At 38.7% G+C, this 24,150-nt stretch overlaps 2 protein-coding genes and 1 long non-coding RNA gene across 6 annotated transcripts in view; 2 read left to right on the top strand and 1 right to left on the bottom strand.

Moving 5' to 3' along the window:
• Nucleotides 1–9,538, top strand: part of LOC146452806 (acetoacetyl-CoA synthetase-like) — a 12,621-nt gene extending 3,083 nt beyond the window's left edge. For both annotated transcript variants that reach the window (XM_085097602.1, XM_085097601.1), the window contains 14 exons: nucleotides 601–698; nucleotides 860–974; nucleotides 1,691–1,772; nucleotides 1,878–2,019; nucleotides 2,300–2,380; nucleotides 2,966–3,090; nucleotides 3,330–3,394; nucleotides 4,495–4,617; nucleotides 5,194–5,307; nucleotides 6,564–6,689; nucleotides 7,011–7,080; nucleotides 7,182–7,240; nucleotides 7,551–7,650; nucleotides 8,222–9,538. In XM_085097602.1, the coding sequence (XP_084953728.1) occupies nucleotides 601–698; nucleotides 860–974; nucleotides 1,691–1,772; nucleotides 1,878–2,019; nucleotides 2,300–2,380; nucleotides 2,966–3,090; nucleotides 3,330–3,394; nucleotides 4,495–4,617; nucleotides 5,194–5,307; nucleotides 6,564–6,689; nucleotides 7,011–7,080; nucleotides 7,182–7,240; nucleotides 7,551–7,650; nucleotides 8,222–8,459 (1,538 nt within the window). In that variant the 3' untranslated portion in view covers nucleotides 8,460–9,538. The remainder of the gene's footprint in view (nucleotides 1–600; nucleotides 699–859; nucleotides 975–1,690; nucleotides 1,773–1,877; nucleotides 2,020–2,299; nucleotides 2,381–2,965; nucleotides 3,091–3,329; nucleotides 3,395–4,494; nucleotides 4,618–5,193; nucleotides 5,308–6,563; nucleotides 6,690–7,010; nucleotides 7,081–7,181; nucleotides 7,241–7,550; nucleotides 7,651–8,221) is intronic.
• Nucleotides 2,934–24,150, bottom strand: LOC146452804 (uncharacterized). Its single transcript, XR_014859690.1, has 3 exons — nucleotides 24,089–24,150; nucleotides 3,278–3,369; nucleotides 2,934–3,073 (listed from the first exon to the last, which is right to left on the bottom strand). It is a non-coding gene; the product is annotated as an uncharacterized LOC146452804 (long non-coding RNA).
• Nucleotides 15,085–21,847, top strand: LOC146452805 (uncharacterized). 3 transcript variants are annotated; one of them, XM_085097600.1, is made up of 3 exons: nucleotides 15,085–15,622; nucleotides 16,992–17,076; nucleotides 18,521–21,847. In XM_085097600.1, the coding sequence occupies exons 2-3, from the start codon at nucleotides 17,013–17,015 to the stop codon at nucleotides 20,695–20,697; spliced, it is 2,241 nt and encodes a 746-aa protein (XP_084953726.1). In that variant the 5' UTR covers nucleotides 15,085–15,622; nucleotides 16,992–17,012; the 3' UTR covers nucleotides 20,698–21,847. The 3 variants fall into 3 exon arrangements, with proteins under 3 accessions (XP_084953726.1, XP_084953725.1, XP_084953723.1); XM_085097599.1 differs by having other exon boundaries at nucleotides 16,866–17,076; XM_085097597.1 differs by having other exon boundaries at nucleotides 15,085–15,630; nucleotides 17,003–17,076.

Here is a 24,150-nt window from a genome sequence, read left to right as displayed (position 1 = left end):
TATCATAAAAAATTCACCTTGGATAAAAATAGCCTGCGAATACAGCCGCCTCTCATCGCTCCCGGCCCCGATGGGCGTTTCGCGAGACGCCCATCGGGGCCGGGAGCGATGAGAGGCGGCTGTATTCGCAGGCTAAGATAAAAACAGATAAGAGCCATCTTGGTATTTAAAATGAGTATAGTGTGATGGGGTGCGTGAGTGTATGATGACTATTATTATTATTATTTGAGGCGTAGATGTCAATCGAACAAAAGCTATGAAATTCATGTATTGTTCCTTGTCATCAAGTTCAGATTAGGCTGTAAGATATGCCATGCAATGATTAAAAATCCACATACTTTGGATTTTGACTGCCTATCTTTTGGTGAAAAGGTTTAAGTGTTTAATAAACCATTATTAACACTCATTTGCTGAGCTGCCTTTTTCTAAATCCAAGCCATCTACTCTGTAACCTGATTCTCAGACAGTCCAGGTCGCTTGTGGCCACACACTGTGTCAGCAAGCAACCTGGACCATCTGAGAATCAGGCTATCTACCCTGAAACTTAATGAAAACCTGGGTCTCTTCAATTAACTGAAGTTTTGTTTTTCTTTTGATAAGGTTATGTTCCCAACTGTGCCTTAGCTGTTGAAGCTATGCTAGCTACTACCAGTCTGGGTGCCATTTGGAGCTCTACCTCACCAGATTTTGGTGTTACGGTATTAAATAGCTAACATCATTACTACTTGACATTAATAAAGGCTACCTATCATTCATTCACATCAAGTATAATAATTATTTCCTTTGCCTTAACAACTTCAAATGGTTTAATTGTAAAAAGTATTTAGAATTAAATCAGTGGTCTCCCCCTCTTTTTCAGGGTGTGTTGGACAGGTTTACACAAATCAAACCAAAGGTTATTTTTTCAGTGGATGCTGTCAGATACAACAACAAAATACATGACCACTTAGAGAAACTGACTCAAGTGGTAAAAAGTAAGTTGTTTCAAATATTATAATACCAATGCTTACTAATGTAATGCTTATTAATGTTTGTTGAGTCTTATTAGGACAAACAGAAAAGTATTTGGCCCTCAGTTATTTTTATCATGGAGGGACTTTGCTGTGTACTACTACTTAATGTTGGGTCGGAAGGGTGGGAAGGGAATAGGAATCTGGGGCAAAGGGATGGGTACCAGAAGAGACGTGGATCAGAACAGGAATTAATTTTGCTTTGCAAAAGTACTGTAAAAAAATTAGATCCACCCACCCAACCAACCCTCCTCCCCATTGTCAATACTAACACAAACAATAATTGTTTTAATAATAAACTGCCAGTGATTTTTTAATTATGAAATGTACACGTACAATGTATGTTATGTAATGATTAAAAAACGAACAGGAGTGTTTTATCGGGTTTAAAACCACAAGATGTAGCTGAATGGTTTTACACCCAATAATAAAAACACGTGCAGCGAGTTTTTTTAATGGCTTCAAAAACATTCCTGGAAAAGCGTTTGTGAACGTTGGAAATTAGCATACGAGAAGAACACCGTATACTAATGAGGAGTGTTTTATCAGCTGCTAAGACACTGACCTTAATAAGGAGGAGGTTTTTGATGTAAATTCACTACACGTGATGTATTATCAACCATTTTATAGGTCAATGGATTTATGAATTATTGATGAGTTTTTGAATGAATGTCTTACAGAACTTCCTGAACTGGAAAAAGTTATTGTGATGCCTTTTGTTGGAAAAGCAGATGAAATTGATCTTTGTAATATCCCTAATAGGTAACAATGTTATCCTATTTTACTATTCTTTTTGCAACATTTGTATGTTTTATGGTGACAAACTGAAGTTAATAACATTGGCCATTTATCTTTTTTCTTTTGCAGTATCTTGTTACCAGAGTTTACAAAGTTTGCAGATGAAAATCCAGTTCTTGAATTTGTGCAGGTTCCTTTCAACCATCCTCTGTTCATCATGTACTCATCAGGGACAACTGGTCCACCAAAATGCCTGGTCCATTCTGTTGGGGTGAGTTAAAACATACCAAAATGTCTAAAAAACCTCTGTGTTCCAGGGATACAAATCCAGAATTTGGACATTTACCCTCCTGGATTTCACTGCAACAGAGTTGTAGTAACCTAGGTCCTCTCCTACCCATATTTGAAATGCTATTAGTTTTCTTGGGTTGTTCTTTAACAACAGATTAAACCACCTCAATTAATAAAATGTTTATCTGTAAAGTATCTTTGAATGAGTCATTGCAGCATTGTACAATGAAGCCAGAATTTTTTTTATCATGTATTTACAGGGAACACTGATCCAGCATCTAAAAGAACATGTACTTCATGGTAACATGAACAGACAAGATGTGATCATTTATTACACCACGGTAAATAAACAGTATTCTTTCTCAGCTGTTCAGGTATTATCGAAGGCTTGACATCAGTTGCTCTCTAGGGACTAGTATTTCTCCATTCAGGAGATAAGCATGGGCTCATGTTCCCAAACAGCATCTGCTAAACAAGCCCCCCCCCCCCCCCCCCCTCACACAAACTCGGTTCACATGCAGTGACTACTGAACAAATATGAAAGAACAGGTTTGTAATATTCAAACCTTGCAAGAATAAATGCTGCTGTAAAAAATCCAAGTAGAAACTCCCCCTGAAAAATTCCTATAAAAGAATATGAGCCTAGGGGGTCTATGAAGAATTTTACTGTATTTATAGGGTACAGATAGTTTTTGCTTTACAAACCATTTCAACCAGAAAAAAAGTTTTTTTATTAAAACAATGGTTGCGTAAGCCACCTTATCTGAAGAGATCGAACTATATTTATAATCTTTTCAATTCCTTATGGCTCACAGGCAACCACCCAAACGACATAAAATGATCTTTTATGAAGGTCTAAAATCAAGCGATGTTGCTGTTAGAATACCAGTACCTCTGAGATTTGTTGTGCATTTTGTTGGCAACAGACAGGTTGGATGATGTGGAACTGGTTGGTGTCTGCACTTGCTGTTGGTGCCTCTGTTGTGTTATACGATGGATCACCACTAGTACCTACACCACACGTGTTATGGGACCTAGTGGATCAAATAGGGTGAGGTTTACATACACTGTACGTAGTGGTTGTCATGTTTGACAAAAAGTATCAGATTTCGAAGCCTCGTGGTCTATCTAGTTATAACTTTAAAGTTGTGACTTTGTAACCAAGACTGGCGGGGTCGTGGATTTGCTCAGTCTGATATAAGCTTGATGTTTCAACATTTTTTCTATCTATAACTTGCCTGTTCCAGGCTATTTCTTGCAAGCCAAGAATGACTTGTTCTTCTTTTTCAGGATAACCATTCTTGGGACTGGAGCCAAATGGTTGTCAGCTCTAGAAGACAGGAAAGTGCACCCCAGTAAGTAAAATTGTGGCGCTAATGATGCGTCCAACAAACTGATGTCTAGTTTGTAACTTTTACGGGGGCACCCAATGGTTCATTTCCGTTGAATATTTGGGGGGAGGGGGTGGGGTTACTCCCTATAAAGGCCTATACGGGGAGGCTCCGCCCGAAAGGGTTACCTTTTTCACGCTTCAGGTATACGAAAGGGTAGGAATTTCATGCGTCGAAGTATATGAAAGGGTAGGGAAATCTGTCATTTAGAGCAGTGTTCTTAAGTAGGTTTGTGAAAGGGGTACTATTTTCCAATGGAATGTATACGAAAAGGGTATCATTTGTCAATGGAAGGAATACGAAAGGGTTACCTTTTCTGCCAAAAATGGTATATAAAAGGGTAAGGGGTCGGACCTCGGGGCGGAACCTCCCCGTATTAAATTTTTTTTAGTATCCCCCCCGGGAATATCTGAAGACATCAGATTCACCTTAGAAATTCGGATTAAATTGTGATGAAAAAACTAGCGTTTTCTTCAGCGAATGGTCACCTACAACGTTCGTAAAGCTAAAAAACCAATCTCTGTTCTTTTCGAAGGTGCAAAGAGATCGTTAAAAGTGCGTATAAAGGCCAGCTAACATTTTCGGAAAGCCAACAGCAGCTCGTAAATTCAGGGAATAAGATTCCGTTCCCTAAAGTTTTCGACAATTTAAGTTTTAAGCTAAAGAATCCGACCGCATCAAACTGTGTTAATTCACACAAATGTACCTTTGAAAAGGATATAAAATGACTATGAAGGAAAGAACAATTTTACTTAGGTGTTTGTGTTTCAAAGCTCATAAAATAATATAGTCACTGTTATACCAGTCGGAATTATTAAAATAGGGTCATTGGATAATGTAATTTCAGAGCTTTGATTGGCTTAGCCACCATGGGCTTTGCCGGTTATCATCGCATATTCAACGAGTACTCTTCTAATAAGTGCAGACTTGCCTTTATGAGATTGCCCAAACCGCACACGTACGCTCCAAAATACTGAAATAGCCACTAACTAAATAAATAGAAGCGTTAAAGATCCACTAGACAATAAATAAACGTTAAATGACAGTGTTTATTGTTATTCCAGTCAAGACACACGACCTGTCATCTCTACACACGATACTATCGACAGGGTCCCCTCTGAAACCTGCCAGTTTTGATTACGTTTACAGCAGTATCAAGGAGGATGTTCTTCTTGGTTCCATATCGGGTAAGTTTCAGTATATGGAGAATAACACTGAGTAACTGTGTTTCTAAGGACCACCCCTGGACCTACCCAACAACATAAAAACATCGAATCCTGCAGTAAAGGATCTAATTAACTGGGAAGAAAATGACGAGAAATATTAGAAAGAAGCAAGTCTGTTTTCACGCTCAAGGAAAGCTGGAGAGTCGTTGGCATTTGATTTGGTCAAATGGATTTTCAAGCTCGTGTCCGGCAGAAGACTAGTGGTACTAGTTGAAATATTGGCCCAAATAAATTGCCTTTTCCCGTAGTGTCAGCCCTGCAATCAGTTTGGTTTATTTACACTCCTTTTTGTTCCCATGCAGTCATAAATGTTGACTCGGCGACAAGACGTGAGTATGCTGCGCGCGTGCGCGTTAAGCGACCGGTAAAAAATGGTTAAAACGGGGAGGCGGCGGGGCACTACCTGCACCCGACAGCAGAGGGCCTTTGCGCACACCCAGGGTAAAGGGGACTGCTAGTTTCCCCCCCATAATGAACTAATTTTTGTAAAACTTTGCTCTTGGACATTTTATAACCGTTCTTTATTCCTACCTCTAGGTGGTACGGACATCATATCATGTTTTGCCGGTCAAAACCCAACTGTGCCGGTTTATCGCGGTGAGATTCAAACGAGGAACCTTGGAATGGCCGTGGAGAGCTGGAATGATGAAGGTTCCCAATGTTCTTTATATTGGTGATGTAAATGTGCTTTGATTTAGGGAAACAACGTACTGTCTTTCTTTGCCAAGAAAACGTGGCCAAATTGTTACAAAGTAGAGTTCCGTTTGTTTTCTAACGGACTAATACGCAATTAGTATCTGATTGGTTAACGGAAACCGGGTGAAAAAGACAAAAGAGAAGAAAAAAACCTTTAAAACCGTGACCACGCAACAGCATTCAGTTCCTTAATGCTTTCTTCTTACTGGGTATTTTTATTTAAAATTTCATGTTGCTTTTCTTGTTAAACTTGCTTGGAGCAACAAATAATGCATACGCGGTACTCATGTGATTGAAAGCATATCCTACTTTCTGTGGGGTAGAAACCAAAGGATTAAAGTGATACCTAAAGTGGCCATTTGCAACAATTTCCGACTGCTAACAGAAATGTGTGACCACAGAGGGAAATCGGGGACACCATTTATTTAAGGACGACCTTTTGTCACGGGATGGCGCGCGTTACAACGAAACGTGCCTGAGATTATCGGGTGTTTCCTTCCCTTCTAACCGCACTTCCCTGTTAATTAAAGCTGGGATTTTAAAAACCAGAAGAAAAAGTGCGAGAATGTTTTATTTTAACCGAAGGTAATGGAATCAAGATGACTGTGAGCTTTCTGTAGAGTAGAGAGGAGTGGAGTAGTGAAAAGTAGTTTAAGAGGGTGACACGTAACAGTAACCTTGAAAATTACTGACAAACTTGTGGGCGTAAATACAGATTATTTACAATAAAAGTTAAAATTGTTAAAATGGAAATAACGATAACAGAAAGCTAACAATTTACAAATTTGTTTCCATGCGGATAATTAAAATTGCGTCAACATTAAATATCAGTAAGATCCACTTGTCTTCTGTGAATTCCATATTGATTTCAATAATTCTGTCTTGTAATATTGTATTTCCTTATATCTTCGTGTGTGGGTTCTATTTTCGTTGTTTTCTGGTATCATTACTGAACCTCGCGAAAACAGATCCACAGAAAACAAATTTCACTGTATATAACTCAGCCTTTGCCAAACTTTTAGAGTGTTGATCACGGCCGATTAAAGTTTTGGCACGGAAGCTATACACCCTTTTTCGTTTTGGTTTTCTAATACTTGGCTCACTGAACATTTCCCGACGATTTCAGCGCTTTCAAACCCCGCAAACACATTAGATTAAATGGTTCCGTCATGTGCTAATGGCAGATTAATTCCATTCTTGATGTGTTACAGGTGAGGAAGTGTATGATCAAAGCGGTGAGTTGGTGTGCACCAAGCCATTCCCTTGTATGCCAATCTACTTCTGGAATGATCCTCAGGGACTCAAGTACAAAAAGGCCTACTTTAACAAGTTTGCAGGTGAGCGCCTCAAACGCTATGAATTAGTTACTGCACGAATAACATACAATATGGTTTCTTAACTCCTGAAGTGAGGCAAAACAACAATTTTGTACTTTTGACCTAAAGCATTTCCGTTCCAATTCTTGGTTTTGCATCAGCTTTCACCGCCCGAAACATTTCCGATGAAATTAAGTCACCGTGTGTGTGTGTTGCCGTTGTCGTTGAAATGCATATGCCGTTTCCTAATGGGACGATGATAATTAAAGACTGGACAAACGTTCTGGAACTATTACTAAATTATTTAATTTTGCTTAATGGTCTTATACTTTTGTATAACAGGAGTTTGGACTCACGGAGATTTCTGCTCAATAAACTCTTCAACAGGAGGCATTCTTATGCTTGGGAGGAGGTAATGCAAACTTGCCTGGATTTTATTCTGAGTCTCTTTTGTAGGCTTATGAGAGCCAATGATTGTTACTGACTCAAGTTGTGTATTCTTTATTGAACCAGTGACGGAACTTTGAATCCAGCTGGTGTCAGGTTTGGGAGTGCGGAAATCTACAACGTAGGTAAGCCGAGAAGCGTTAACAGGGAATTTAACACACTGACTGTGGAAATCAATGTTTGCTTTAGGATTTCCTTACTAAGGCTTTGATTCGATGAAAAAAAATTCAGTAAGTTATAAAATTAAGACGGAGAACAAACTTTTTCAACCAAGTAGGAGCAAAGCCGAACCTGGCGCTGGTTCAGTACACTGATATTTTTTTGTATCTGTGTTCTTATTGGTTAACTGCCATAAAAGCTGCAATCGATTTGGTTGAACCGAGGTGATCAGCGAAAGTATTACACATTTATTTTTCCTCTTTTTTTCTTGTGTAGTGGAGAGGTTCGAAGAAGTGGAAGATAGTTTGTGTGTTGGGCAGCTAACCGACGAAGGAGAGCGAGTTGTACTTTTCTTGAAAATGGCCAATGGATTTGGGTAAGAAAATATTGGAAATGACTCTTACTTGTTGTATTTTTCTTATTAAAACCGCAAATCTACCCGACAACAGATGAAAGGATGAAAGGAGGATCTCAGCAAAGACATCGGCCGGTTAACGGCGGAAAGCAAGATTGTTTCATCATTGCCCAATCGCCATTTGGATACTAGGGCGTGAGGAGGTATAAGTAAAAGACAGGGGATCGTGCAGTTACGGAGCTGGGGAGTGATATAGTGGGGTTCAACAAAGTAGGAAGACTGTATCCGATACAACAGATAAATGGGGTCAAGTTGATTCATAGGCGCACGTGATTTGGCCGCCTCCTATAGCATGAAGTAAATAGGAATATTCCTGCTCTAAAGCCTGATACTCAGGTTATTTCTGCTTTCTCCAGGATGGGATGATAGTCCACTGATTCCCCAGCATTTTGATAACTTATCCCAAGAAATGACCGGTATGATTTATACACATGGGGAGAGACAATGACAATGTGGAGTAAATTTCATCGGAGGAAACAATAGGTACGATAACTCTCGGTTTTTTCATTTAATTCTTTGTTTTTAATTTTAGTTTTGACAAGGAGCTGCTCACCCGGTTAAAAAGCACCATTCGACAGCGGCTGTCCGCGCGACACGTACCAGAGGTTATTCTTGAAACAAAAGAAATACCTTACACAGCAAGCGGCAAGAAAGTTGAAGTCGCCGTGAAAAAGATTCTGGGAGGACAGCACGTGACAAGCAGAGGAGCTTTCGCCAATCCCAACTCATTGGACCTTTTCTACAACATACCGGAACTGAAACAAGGATAAACAGGATATAGTATGTTCCAGAAAGCCAAATATTGCAGTCGGGAATATGATTTTAAACAATTCATTGGGAAAAAGAGTGTACAGCTGATATTTTTCTAGTCGCGTGATCAAGGGACTTGTTATCATGTCAACCGTCAATAACACTCCTCATCAATCTGTGCCAGTCGCGTATTGTACTGAGATTATAATGGGGAACGAATAACTTACTGTGAGGCACATTTTTTTGACCAAGGTTACATTTCCTGTGGTTGAAAATCGTAGTACCCAGTTTGAGGGAATTTAAAAGGACTTCAATTTTCCTAGAAAAAAGATCTTTGGAGGGTCTAACTTATTAATTTTTTTCTAATTATACAAAACAAAACAAAGATAAATACAGTATTACTGTGAATTTTTGTACTCCACACATTTTGCCAGGATCGAAAACTGTTGACAGTTTGCAACGTTAGGTTTTGTAGTGGAAGGCTAGATAGTAACTAGGAAGTTCAAATACTAGGTCTTGTACTATTTGTTACATTTTAATTTTAATTCCTCAAATATGTATAACAAACGTGCAGGGCAACTGCACAAGTCTTGCGAAATGAACCATTTTTGATGCGTCGAGTGTAAAACACAACGGATAATCATCAAACTTCAGTGTTGGTTTTTTTTGGATCTTTACCGGATTCGTTCTGACGAACGGCTAACGCTCCAAACGTCAGCACTCGAATCTCTTTACGGTGGTCAAAATCTGTTGATAAAACCAAACATTTGTGACCGGGTTAGGCCCGTTGATTATCTATTCTGATGTCAGTCATCTTACACGGGGTTGGATTTTAGTTTATTTTATTCTTGGTGTACGAGAACAAAAGTATATTTTCTTCTCATAAATTTGCCTAAGGCACATAGGACCGTTTCTGTCCGGTTAGAACCTTCATTTGTCAAACAGGTTATTTATTAATATAGAAAAAATCCTCGAGGGAAACAGATATCTATTTAATAATTATTTGGATGGATTTAATACATGGTTAATAATATTTCTTACAAAAAAAAAATTAATTTGCCATGGGCAAAAGTTGATTAAAGGTTAAGTCTTTTTACAACTGAGTCTCCTGTCTATCAATCAATTCCTAGTGCAACAGGATGCACTAAAACACGACAAGTCTTTGTTAATGCATGTGGAATCTAACATTCTGTCATGCATTTCATTCATACTAGCATGCACCACATCAAAAGCACTGGTAACACGTGAAAACCTTCTTCACTTCCACTAGTAATAGAATCTGGCACTTGCCTTTAAAACTCTGTCACGTGTGACACCCATGACAGTCTCGTGATGTTCAGATCGAGCCCATATTTCCTCGAATCCCCCCCACCTCACCCCCATCCGAAATTTATGAATCGTTTAAAGATACGTCTTAAAGTGACCAAACCTGCTGCATTTATTGTTGTTACATGTAAATTGCTAAACATTCTTGTATTAGTTTCCTTGTCCTCTGCCGGCACTACTAAACCATTCGCTTACGCCGTATTAAGGGAACTTAAGTCTCCCTTTTTGCTCCCACGATTCGAGAAAATAAGATAGTCTAATTCATAATTGTCATGCCAAAGTCCCTAGCGACCGTCAGGAGTAAGCAGAAGATAAGGCAATGCCTCTTCTGTGCCTTACTTAGTGAACGCTCCAGGAACTTGAAGACCCTTGAAGCACACACGGACTTGAAACAAACATAACTGACTCGTCAAGAAGTGGTGAAGACTTGTCACTACCAGTTTCAAATAATGTCTTATTAGGTTAGGCAATACTGGCTGAGTTTGAAAATGTAGGCAGCGAATTCCGTCTGAATGCTGTGCAATGATTCCTAAACCAAAACATGCACACAACAGCAGATCTATGGCAACAGGTCTCGCTAAAAAAAAATAGGATCGGATTCAGCTGCATCAGAGTGCACAAAGACCTGTTTATCCTGATCGGTGAAAAACATTACTAAGCAATGCTATCTTTGTGTATCCCTGTATCCGCACAGACGGCTTTCAGCTGGCTCCGGTGAAAGGTACTGTGTTTTGAAAAATGAAAAAAGGAAAAAAAAGCGTCGGAAACTGGTAACGCCTCTACACTATTCCTCAAATTAGTTTAGAGGTGAATTTGACGTAGTCAGTGCTGAGGGTTTCACTGTTGAGCACAAAGGCACGTTACATTTGACGTTTCTTACTCTTGATTTTCTGAGCCTGTATCAAACACACTACAGCAAAAAAATGACTTCTGCGAAAGCGAACTTAGTCAAACTAATTGGATACACAATTAACAAGTATTCCATGAGCGCAACATAGACTGCAAACGAGGTTCGAAGAGCCGAGTTAGCTACAGTCATCCGGCGGCTCAACAAGAGAGTGGAATAATTGTTTTAATTAAAAGCACCCAGATCCTGCTAACGACCATGGTATAATGTCTGATATCCCATAGGCACTAAGCCAATCAAAACTTTGAAATTTGTATAATCCAATGATCCAATTTTTAATAAATGAAAGGTCGGTTCTAGTTTTGACAGTTTTCTTACCCGCACAACCTGAACACCTCAGTTTATAATGATGGAAGTAACTCAGGGTTGCACATTTCTGACAAATTAACACGGCTTGAAACGTGTAGAACAGCACTTAGTAGATGACGCTAAATTAAACCATTAGGAATGGAGTAGGTAATGACAACAAGGAAGGTATTAACTTCCTACGCAATACTTTTCTATAGCTGAGAGGAAGGTAATACGACTCGCGTGAAAACGACTGCGTGGGTGGCTAGAGGGTAAATTTTTCTCAGGAAAATATATTCGCTCCTCTTTCATAACCATACCGGATGGCAGTGGTTGTTAAATTCTCGCGTCTACAACAAATGCGCATAAGCAAAGGTAGAGACTGAGAAAACGACACTCACGTGATCACCATGGTGCCAATCACAGGGTCTAATCATTCAAGCGGGTTCTAATTAATTGGCATGCGAGGAGGGCTCATAAAAAAATCAGATATGTCCCATAAAACATTCTAGCAATAACCTTTGGGGTTCACCATGTTAATTGTCAAAACAATCAGCAGATTAAAGAAACAAAAACAACAACATACAAAATTAATTAATTAACAAAAAAAAAAAAAAAAGAAACGGGTTTAAAATATCATGTACAAGAGAGAAAGAGTATAAAAGAAACTCGATCGGTAAAACGGAAAATTCACCTACGGGCATGCTCTTTTGGGACTACTCTGGAACAGGAATCCACAGAATGGACGGTTCTATCATGTTCCTTTGTTTGACTATTCTGTTTTCGGAATGAACAGAATAGCAGTCCGTTCATCCTGCCTCTGACAACAGATGAACGGAACACGATTTACTAGGAACATTAGGAACTGCGTCCTTTTGGAAAGGTTTTTAGGTTTATGATAATAGGAGAAACTGCGATCGTTTGGGAACTAATATTCGTCTATTCTGTTTAATATTCCTGAACCAGAATACATGTATGAATCGCCAGAATTGTCCCGAAAGAATGCGCCCTTAAGTATTTCCTCTTGTACATTCCTTTACCCCAATCAACTCCCCAAACCAAATAGAACTGAAATATCATCCTTATATTTATCATTATAATCAAACAAGCCTTTGGTGAGAAAGCAAACGAAATAAAATATTGCTATTGTTCGACTTGATCGGGTTTTCAGATCCCTGGGGATATGATACTGGCTGGACTCCCACTTAGAGAAAACATCAGGAAATGAATGTTCCAGAATAACCAATGTGAGGAGAGGGGCTGACAGCATGTAACATTACTGTTTACTTTTGAGAGGAAAGCCATTCTCTAAATTGTTCAAAAGAATCACATTAGTTCCAAAAGTGGAAAGAAAAAAAAACACGGAAAATTATACACATATTATAACACTAGGGAATGTTAGGTACGCAAGGTTAAGAGGCCATGTTTTAGGTGCTCTTCCATCTAGACTGTGGCACAGTGCCCTATTTTCCCGTGGGATTTTCGAGACTCGTACTCTTCGATCGAACTCCCGCCATCTTGGTTTCTAACGGCGCTCGCCTGTGCAAACTAGAATGGCGGTAGTTCGATCGAAGAGCCACGAGTCTCAAAAATCCCACGGAAAAAATAGGGGACTGTGAATAGTCTATTTTCCAACATGTCCAATGGAGCCAATAATACCACTACCCTACCACCAACTGAAACAAGCTGTGAGGCTTTTTTTTTTTTCTTTAATGCTCGCAAAAATTATAGGAAAAATATTACTGATCTGAAGTTTGCAGAACAAAATTAGAAACAAGTTACCAATTAAGAAGTAAAATTTCTGGTCATCTGAGCCACCAGTGGGCCCGATTTGAACCAGGTATTATTTTAGTTCAGTTTCTCAGGCTAACACTGTTGTTAGAGCCTCCCACAGGGAATCAAATTTTATGTTTTTACTACTCAGATGTTGCATTGGCTAATCGTGTTATGATACATAGTAATATTAGACTCCAACAGAGAAAATAGTAACTAGTATAACTGCCCCCATCCAGACATCAAATTTTTAGTCCAGTTTTTGTTATTTCATGTTATTTTCAGTAACAACACCAATTTATAAACATTCTGAAGTTAAAAGAGGACAAGGTATTGCATTGTTGCATTCCAACACTGATTAACGGTATCGCTAAAAGGAACCGACGATATGACTTTTTAGGACGAATGTCATAGTTTTGTTTCCCGCACTAGCGTGGTTCTGGCACTGGTACAGACATTCAAACCCAGGAAAAAACCATTACCTTTTCTACCTACACTGGGATCATATTCTCTCACACCCCACCGCTTCCTACAAAGCTAAAGGGACATTTGACTTGAGCAACAGAATGTTCTAGACTCGTCAATTGTACATTATCTAGTTGGTAAGGGCAAAAAGGAACACTCCGATATGATTGAGATCGAATCCGCGGCACACCCAAATTCTTTTTACAAGCCTCCTCAGTCCTCTAGTAAGAGAAAGGTAGATTTGACTTATGGTATCAACGTGAGTGTAGTCTGTTAGAAACTGGAGGAACAACATGTCGAAAATATCTAGGAGTGAGAAGGTTAAGAAGAAGGCGCTGCTCCTTCACTTGTTTCAGGGCTGTCCCTGTGAGCTACTACTGGGACATGCAAGACCAGCATCCAACCGTAACCAAAGGATTATTTATATACTAAGCTTTGCCTCTCTACAAAGATGTTTTGAAGTTTGAAATGGAACGGTTAGAATTCACAGGTGCTGCTACGTAGCTGACGTAGGCTCCCTGTCAAAATTCCCTTCGTGGATCCAAAGTACTAGCCCGTCACGATCACTCGTTTCGTCTTTTTTTGGAACATGCTTTTGGCATATTTTCCGGGTTCAAAGCGTCCTTTCGTCATTTCAAAAATTAAAAAAATTCCATTTCCGGTAAGTAGCCTAATTCCCGGAGCTGTCGATTCTTTATAAATGTGATAGGACTGACCCTTCGAGTGGAGTTCACTGGAAGCTGTTTGTAGATAACGGAAGCTCAGCACGGGCGCACTATTAAAAGATTATGCTTACTTTCAAAAAGGAAGAAGCTTTTGTCTGAGTTCATGCAAATGAACATGCTTTTCATTCTTTTCCAGAATACAAGCCCAATTTTCAAAACAACTCGTACAATTTTGAATGTTTCTGTCAGCAAAAGCTATTGTCCGTGTTATCTACCTGATACCGCTATCGCCTTTCTGGAAACTTTCACTCCACACTTCAGTAAGTGTAGTTTAAATGTTCTTTCAGTACGCGAAACCCACCACATTTCTATTTCAAATAATAAACAGGAAAACCAGGGAAGTACTAGTGCCGACTTTGAACAAAAAATCTGTACGCCATAGGAAAAGTATTGGGAATTCCCTGCATGAGGGGGTAAAATGCAGGAAAATAAAATGTAAAAAAGTGTGCATTTATTTGTACTTTTTTCTTTTCTGACTTTTCGATCTGTTTGAACTATTAACTGTTTAAATTCTTATTTCTTCGGTTCAACCTTTTCATCTGCTGAGAGTTATAAGTCTTGCCTCTTCTCAGCCACAAAGCCGGCAACAGGCAAAAACGGAAAGTTGAGTCAGATAAAACCGTACGACAACCAGACCTACTGGAGCCGTAAGAAATCTAATCGCGGTTTGTTTGAAGCAGTTTGAGTTCGGTTCCGCGCTTTGTTCACAAGCAAACTATTGAGAAGATTTGATTTAAGCTGCGGTTCGAGTTCTTGAAGAGATAAGTTTGGAGACCTTTTCAACCGAGCTTGGCCTGACGCGGGCCATCGAATGAACTGCCAAGATTCGATAAAAGCAAGGAAATCCTGAGCGACATGGAATCTACTTTATCAACAAAGCTGAGCGTCAACTTACACCTTTAAATATCGATGAACTCAACGAAACGGCCATGGCATGCACAAATAAGGAACGAATTAAGATAAACACCAATCGTAGCCCTTCGTTCAATGTTTTCAGGAAAACTACAACAGCAAAAAGTAACTTGAAAACAGCAGCAAACAAACACCCACTCTGATAAAATGTGAAGATGGAACTAGTTAACGAGCGTGATTGCTTATTAAACGCCTAAAGGGAGGAGGAAATTCAGGGTAATGTTTCAATAGCTTGATTGCTATCTAACCTCTTGTGATCACTTGTGGTAAGTTGAATCGCCAACAAACGAACGGGGCAGTGGTCACCATGTGTGTATCCATCTCTGATAAAATTTTCCCCAAAGTAATCCGCATCTTTCCGATCCAAACGATAACAAAGGATGGGCAACAATTTCAGAATTAACTCCTCCAAATGGTTGTTAAAACGATTTGCTGACCGAGGACTAGAATGATTTAACCTTTTATGAAGAAGGAAGAGCTTTGATCAAGCATCTAATTGTTCCAGTAACTCACGCGAAGCAGTCATCAGATGTGGGTTATAAAAAAGGTTGACGTGATTTTCTGACAAACGAGTTTCTTGTCACACACCCAGAATCTGTCACTCTATCCGGTCCTGTCAATCAAACGTAATCATATTATCCTTCAATTTCGTCTACGTCAAAGTGGCCAAAGCTTGCATCAAGGCAGCTGCCAAAGGTTTGAAATGGATGTGTGCCGGGAGAAATATGTTGGACTCAATAACACATGACCCTCGTTCAATTTGGGTTTCTTAAAGGCTTCTTTCAAGGTGATTATGTGTATCTAAGCTTTAATTTTTATCAATGGGATAGTAGATGATTTAACACTGAGTTAGTATAATATCGACAAAAAGACTCGCAAACGAGCGCCATGAAGGCGAGCGACCGCCATATTTACAAGTTACCGTGGACATTTAAATACAACGGAGACAACCTCATGCTTTGCTACTGCCAAAGTCTGTTATAGTCACAGGGCGATAAACATGACAGAAAAGCCACAAAGGGGTATCTAAAATGTGGGTCAAATTCACAGAAGAAACTTTCCTCGGCATGTACGATCAGAGCGATAACAAACTTAGTTTTATGATGGGGCGATGTGCGTTGGAATCTGTAGTCACTCAGTATATCACTTAACATTGAAATTCAATTATCGAGTTCTGCAAGAGTACCTTTGAGTGTAACCTACAGTTTTGGCCTTTACGGGTCACAAGAGGGAAAGATCGATCCCACAACTGTTGAATGTTTTGTCTTGTCTTGTCTGGCCTAGCGTGTTTGTGTTGTTCAACGTCAGTGAGCATCCCGACCCCTCGCGCTTTACTCAGTTTACCTTAAATATTTTGAAAAAGATTTTTGTTGCCTGTAAACTATGTGCTGATTTCTTGTCCTTTTGATAGCATCCTTCGGTTTCTATATTAAACCTAAACTTCTTTGTGATAGTTCTGAGTGGGAGAGCTTTGAAAATTCTTAGTTGCCAACATTTCGGCTATGGCATAATTTCCAGCAGTCAATGTTTTATTACATTAACAAGCGTTCATTTAAAAATCTCCGTTGTTGGCTGTGATTAAGAAAAATTTCTGGCTCTTTTTACCGTTCCCTAACTGTTAGTCAAACCCTAATGCATTTTTGCGGCCTCTCGCTTGATGCATTCTAGTTTCATCTAGCAAGGCCTTTCTTGTTGGAAAGTTTCTAAATAATAATATCCTAGTAGCGTGTGGCATTTCAAAACAAAACAGCATTAAATGTGTTCGCAGAAAGAGGTTTTCATGTTAGCCGTGAACATAAAATTAATATCATCACGCAATTACAATTATTGTTTTCTCGTCCCAAAATGTCCTACTGTCCTTAGGTCAAGAGGTTACTAGTTCGGATTAATTTCACGACATTTAAGCTTGCACATTCACAACTTGCTTTTCTTTGATATAGTCGCATCTGATGCGATCCTGTTTTTAATTATGGAACCTTCTGCTCGCGATCTTCCAACATTAGCTATTGTGTTTTCGCTTTCACTTTCAGCTTCTTTCCGGAGTAAAAGGAAGAGAGGTTTAGCTAATGGGTTTAGCATTTGTTTGAATACTGCGGATTTGTTAAAAGCACAAGACCAGAATAAAGATTAACGCTGAGCTGTTTTGTTCTCTGCAGCTAACTCGGAGGACTAACGTTATGCTTGAGTTGAAAAATTCCTATCTTCGTGGCGTCATAATACTGCTGTTTCTCATCAGATTAGGTAAGTAATGTGTGATAATGTTGCTATTGTGCCCCACCAACAGATAAACTTACCAATTTGATGCACCTACTTAGTTTTTTCATTGTTATTTGACTCAATAAACTTGGTTTTCGCGTGCTTCGTACATTTTTTAACACGTTTACAACAAAACGGTACCGCCATGATTGGTTCGGACCTTTTCTCATGTCAGAACTTGTTGTGCGTGATCGGTGGATCATTTAATCCTTTTTCTGCGATAAAATCATTTCAGAAGGGTTAGTCAGATAAGGTGATACAGTGGAAGCCGATTTATCTTGAACGATATTTTAGTCCTTGACATTGGCAGGTGTTCAACTTCTGTTATTTTTCACGTTTTCGTTAAATAGTCACTTCACCAATCTGAACAACAGAAAGCTGACTTGAAAAGAGAGGGACACATGGAGGCCTGAGTATAGTGCTCTTTAATAATTTGTTCCTCAGCAGTAAATTAATCAGTACTGTTGTTTACTGACTGCCGATGATGTATTTAACCTTTTAAACAGATTAACTTTGTTTCTTTGGGTAGTGTTTATATATAAATACACATGTATGGAGCTTCAAGTTGACACCTTTAAAAGGCTAGTTTTATAAACCAGTTTGTGAAGCATAAGCCATAGAACTAGCAAATTGTGTAAAACATTCAAATACGATTTTCGTTTTTAATTCTAACTGAACATTTATTGGGGAAGATTTGTTTATTAACGGACAAATCCCTGTTTTTATAAGAAGTTGTTTTTCATCAATTCCACCTGTTTAAGTGCCTTGTCTGCAGCTATGGTAAAAGCAGTTATTTAACAATAATAAATGAGTAAAGGACAGGACAAAAAATTACATTTTGAAATAATTAAACAATTGACATTGGTATGTTAATGATTTTTTTACTTGTTTTAGAAAAAGAATGCCTTAGCCTTGTTAACTGCTTCAAACACATTTATCAAAAATACTGCAAAATGGAGACCAGACTAAACCAAAAAAGATTGAGCTAATCTTATTTGTAAATTGGTTTCAATTAAAGGGAATTTCGGTTGACATAACATTGAATATTTAAATATTACAAGTGTTAAATTATGTACAGTCTATAATTCCAGAGAAACAGATAATGTAATTACTGATTTTTTTTGTGAGGTTCTTCACATTGCTCAGCACTCCAGAATGGTTATGAATATCTCTTCTAGCTTTTAAATCAAACAGTATGTTACTGCAAAGCTTAGGATTGGACTAGGGTCACATTCTGTAGTGATGTTTAACATGTTTGTATCTATCACTTTTTTTTATAACTTTAAATTGGAGCTTTGGTGGTAGGACAAATTTGTTGGCTGTTAAAAATGATTGGTTTGCATAATTTATTCATGTAAATATGAAAATTGTCAAACAGAACTGTACGGATAGAGTAGGCAAATTCATTTGCACTTTGTTTACTTTCAAGGGTTTTCCCAAAATGCTTATGGAGAAGAAACTGCAAGCAACACGCATGGCCCAAAGACTGACAAAAAAGCAGGCAAATTTCTTAAAGAATTATCTGAAAGGAAAAGACCCAGTGACATAACAAGTCATAAATACAACACAAGATCAGGAACAGATTTACGTGACATAGTCACAACAAGGTTTCGAAAAGAAATGACAATCTTGTTCTTCTCGCTGGCTAATATGGAGCCGTGTAAACACCTCACAGCTGTTTCCAAGGCAACATTTTGCAGTGTGTCAGATATTGTTGAACTTCTTTCCAACTTAACTGAGGTGGAACACAGAGTCAATGTGAGCTGTCCCTTTGATCTTTCAGTGAAACATGATATGTGCGGTCTCAGTAGCAGACTTAAGGTGGTCAACACCATTGACAATGAGCTTTTAAAAATCTTCGCAACACTTCCCTCACCTTTCAAATGCCATGTCATCAATACCATTGCTCTGGCCTATAACCATCTTAAAGGGAGGAGGAACTTGGCATCTAGCACTCTGACCCTGTCTGTCAGTAAAGCCCAAAATGAACTAACAAACATTTTCCCATCTGTAAAGCTACCTAAGACTTGTGCAGATGTGAAGATTTCAATACCTTCAGTTCCTCCAGTCAATATCACCGTAAACTTGACAAGTGGGGACAGGACAACCTGGTTGCTCAGCTTAACAAAGAAAGGGCCTGCCATTTACAGGACTGTTTTGGAATACGAAAGGAAGAATATCCACAAAGTAAAGGTTTTGGGCCCTGATAGCACTCCACAATATTTAGCAGAAAACAAGGAGTTGATAAACAGTGCTCAAATTGTCATCATTGGAGTGTTTGGTGGCAGCAGGAGATTTTCTGTTCTATTCAAATTAAAAGTGAGAAGAACGTTACCCAATCCCTTGAGGGAGATGAAATCAACTTACAAGATTGTACGGGCTCTTGCGTCAAAGAAACAGACAGGGCTAAGGCAAATTTTTAATGCCACCATCATAACTATTAGTTTGAGTGGAGAGCGGTCAAACATTACAAAAACACAACCAAAAACAAACAGGTGGACTTTGAATCAAATCGATAAGGGGAAGGAGTTGTTCCCAGCAGATCTGTCAGAATATTACAAACAACTAGGAAAACCAGCAAGGTGTTTTATTGTAGTTTACATCTCCAAAAAAATCAAGAAAAGTCCAGAGGAAGTGGAAATGTTTTACGTTTCATTTGGCCGTCTCTCAAGGAAGCATTCATGTTATTACACATGGAGAATTGTTCACACTGACACTCACATTAAGATAACTGAAGAACGTTTCACTGAAAACCAAATGCTGACAACAAGAGTTCCCAGTGTGACTAACAGAACAGTTGTACCACCAAGTCAGAAAGACAGTGCCTTGGATACCATTTCAGAAAAGGTTATCAGGGAAGACTTTTCTACTTTGGAAATTGCACTTTTCACTCTGCTGGGACTACTTTGTACTGCTATTTTAACATTTACTATCAGTTGCGTGGTATCTGCTTTAAAATCAAAATCAACACAAAACAATGCTGCGCCAAGTGGCGCCGTTCAGACTACAGTGTTTCCGAAGGACACTAACACTGCTACTGCAGCTAACAATGAAAATGACAGTATACATTTTATCACCAGGATTCTAAGGAGTGGTAGACCTGATAACCAGCACCTTCACACAATGGGAAGTAGCAATAAGATGAACCATAATTGTTTAAAACTTCACTCATTACCACAGTCAGATTGTATTAGTGGCTTTGATGAAAGAACTTGCTCAAGAACCTCTCAATCTGAACATAATAGCAGTGGAGAGAATATCTCCACAAATGTCAGAACACATAAAGAAAATGAATATTGCATAGATTCATCACAGCTACACGACAGTGATAATGCTGCAATGGAATCACCCTGGAAAAAGCGCAATTCATGTAAGACTGCATGCCAGCACACCAGAAAAAAAGTTCATGATCACAGTGCTCAGGTCAATGAGAGAATTTTGGAATCACAAGGTAAAGCAATAACTTACTGTAGTATAACAGATACAAGTAGTAAAACTCAGCCTCAAAGAACAGTGGACACTGGTTGTCCCCCATTAGAAGAATCACTTGAAACGGTGGTCGTTTTGTTGGACACTGCAGTGAGAGTGAAAGAAGCACAGGTCTGACAGGGGTGACGTGTATGCTGCTGAATCTTAAATTATCTTGAATATTTGTTATTTATTAAACAATCTAATTTGTAAAAATGGGTTCAACTCGGAAGTCCTGGTTGATTGTCAAAGTCAGAGTAGTCCTAAGATGTATGACCTAGGTTTAAAAAGTCTTCAGAGTCATCTTTAGATGACTCAATGTATGGCCAGGTTTTCTAAACTTTTAAGTTACCATTAAGGGCTACCCTCACCTGGATATTCAAACTACACAAATGTTTTTGGATATCTTGAATAGTATTTGGAAGGATAAGAAACACAAACTTTGGCACAAGTAACTACCACACATTTTCCCAACAAAATTTGTCACCACCTATTGAATCCTTGCTAGGCAAACATTCAGTCAGCCTAGAGAGAGATTCGTTGGATGTGCAAAGGCACGGCTGTCATTAGTAACCAGCACATACAGTAAAGATAGCCAACTATTTAGAGTTCGAAAAGAAAAAGGACAAGAATGTGAAACTTTGTCCCGTTTATAATGGGCTACTTTCCTTGTGGAACTGGGCAAGCTTTCATTGGGTTGAGTATTCAAATGTGTTCAGGCGAATAATCAAAATGCGGCATAAGTCCAAGATGCCTGACAAATTTTGTCATGTTTAAACTGTAAATTTTAAGAAATACAATAACAATTGCATGCAATTATCCATGGGTGACATTTTTTTGTCAGTGCATTGTTAACTTAAAGGTCCAATTTTTTTCTGATTTTTTTCTAGAAAATTATATGTATATATAGTAGAACTTTGTTTAGTTAGTATGCAACCAAGGTCAAGATTACCTATTAGCATTGTCTGTAGCTGCCTGACTTTAAATTTAAGTTTTCAAGAAGGATTAGTTTACAGGCACTCATTTGGTGCAATTTGACAAAGAAAATGAACAAGAAATTTTTGTCCATTTTCTTATTATCTGAATATCAGCCCCATTTATAACAATCTGTGGCAGTACTACAGATTTTTTTTAATGAAGCCAATTTTCACCCCATGCTACACCAACAGGAAAAATAATCAGCCAATAAATACAATTATCGTATTTGTGTAAATTGCCCCATGCAAATATTGAACCTACTAATCAGGCCAATAAAACTGTACGTGTAAATTTGCCATTGTAATAATTATTATCAAAGAAGAATCATTGTCGAGGATAGCGGGCAGGTTTGCTTTGCATGTTTATATGTATGCAAATTGTACGGCTTGGCAGTGTATAGAAAGAAGTGCTCTTTACAGGTTGAATGAAATCATTTGGTAGCTGATAAGTAATCAATTCACTATTCAATCTGCCAAGCATTGTACTATTTATCCGTTAATACCTGGAACGTTTAGGGTACAAATAACGAAAAAGTTGTACATGTTATATGATTTTTGAATCTAAGACTGGTTTCAGCTTCTGCTGGGCTTTCAGACATTACAATAAATGTTGTTGCCATTTATACATCACAGTGTTTTCAGCTGTTGTCTGTGTCGTTTAGTACATTTACTTGTGTTAGTACGAATGAGAAAAATGTTGAAAGATGCAAACTAAATTTTAACAAGGCTTGAAAGGGATTTTAGCCTTGTGCGCACATGTAACCCAGCCACACCACAGCTAAGGTGTATGCGTCAGCTGAATGAAGCAAAATGTCCAACAAAAGTCACGCACACACAACACCAGGCCTCAGTTGTTCAAAGGCCGGATAACTTTATCCAGTGGATAAGTCACTATCCAACAGTTTAAATCTGTGCAAAGATTTCAGTATTTCCTCGTGCACAAGCGACTATGCACACTCTAACCACTGCTTAGTTGGGGAATGTACGAAAACCTTGGACAACATTTAACGTGAAGTATATTTTAGACGCTGAAGAGTGCCTCATCCAGTGGATAAAGTTATCCGGCCTTTGAACAACTGGGGCCAGAAGTGGAAATACAGTCTAAAATCAAGCGAACCAGATGGTGCCTACTTTTGTTACTGCACATACACTCTGCACTTCTCGAAATACTCGGGTGGTGCCTACTAATACAGGGATATTTTTACGTGGTTTAAAACTATGCAGAGAAAACAGAACTCAGCAAGTGCTCCTGGCCCCAGTTGTTCAAAGAGCGGATAATTTTATCCACTAGATAGGTCAGTATCCAGCAGATGAAATGTGCGCAAGATTTTCCCGATAGGCCTATAATTGGTGGATAGAGTAGAAGCGTATGTTAAGGACGGTGCCTACTAATAGCGAAGTATTTTTGCGCAGTTTATCACTATGCGGGAAAAGCAGATCTTAGTAGCGGCTATTGAAATACAAAAAGAAAATTGGGGGTAACCACGCATTTTTTAGAGATAATTAAGCAAGAATAATTCAAAAAACCAGTAAAATACAAAGCAATGTATGGCGCTTTTTTCCAAATTGAAGCTTTATTATCTCTGAAAAATGCATGGTTACCCCCACTTTTCTTTTTGGATACCAAAATCAGTTGCTAAGTTCTGCTTTCTCCGCATAGTTTTAAAGCGCGCAAAAATATTCCTGTATTAGTAGGCACCACCCATAGGGAACCTGAGTATCTCAAGATGCGCAGAACGTATGCGCAGTAACAATAGTAGGCACCGTCCTTAAATTTAAGTGCGGGATTGTGTGGAAAACTTGCCAAAAGCGGGTATATCGATTTCCACAAATATACAGATTTTTTTTCAAATTTTTCCGGGGATGTAAAGAATATTGCTAACTATCAAAAACACTGATAAAAAATATAGGTCACCGAGTTAGTTTTTAAGATAACTTTGAAAGACTTTTGAGGGGTATGTCTCCAGAGAGTAATAGTTACCATGACAATGCATACGACGTCATAAGTTGTCTCAAACAAAACTTTTAACAACCCTGTTTTTAAAAAGCTAACCTAAAATTTGTTTCAGTGACTTAAAGCGTAAAATTTCTATGTTGATTTGTTTTGACATGTCTATGAGCTTTCAGAAACCCTTTCGAGCCTCCCGACTGCGATTTATATTTAAGCACTGGATTCCTTGAACAACTGCGCGAGTGGAACTGACACAGACACTAAATGACAGCATGCATGTTCACTGCAGTGCACACAAGTTGGACTGTAGTTTTCACTGCCTTTTCTGAGACCATGTGTGTCCACGTATGAGGATATTTTCAGAAAAGATATCACATCTAATCATTCTGAACGAAAGATTAAAAGATGAGAGCACTGAGAAAACACCCTGCTAGCGGAGCCTTTCTTTTTCTTGCTCGATTTTGGCTTAGTAAAGAAAAAGACAAAGGAGGCTCTGCTCGCAGGGTGTGAGAAAAGAGCTAAACTCAAAAACTGAAAATAAGCTTACTAAGCACTTCTCTCAAGACACGGTCAGTTTTACCGTAATATCAAAGACACTCACCGTTATTTTGCCCAAAGCTTGTTTCATTCAGTTTCGATGAAAATTTTGGTTCAAGCGCACGT

The sequence above is a fragment of the Pavona decussata genome, unplaced genomic scaffold (assembly GCF_977016875.1).
Source record: "Pavona decussata unplaced genomic scaffold, jaPavDecu1.1 SCAFFOLD_366, whole genome shotgun sequence".
NCBI lineage: Eukaryota > Metazoa > Cnidaria > Anthozoa > Scleractinia > Agariciidae > Pavona > Pavona decussata.
This window is presented reverse-complemented; position numbering and strand designations above follow the sequence as displayed.

What these genes read in the sequence shown, in the direction of transcription:
- LOC146452805 (XM_085097597.1), top strand. An exon ending in GCTGTTTCTCATCAGATTAG is followed by an intron (nt 17,077 to 18,520) that starts GTAAGTAATGTG and finishes TTTACTTTCAAG; the next exon opens with GGTTTTCCCAAAATGCTTAT.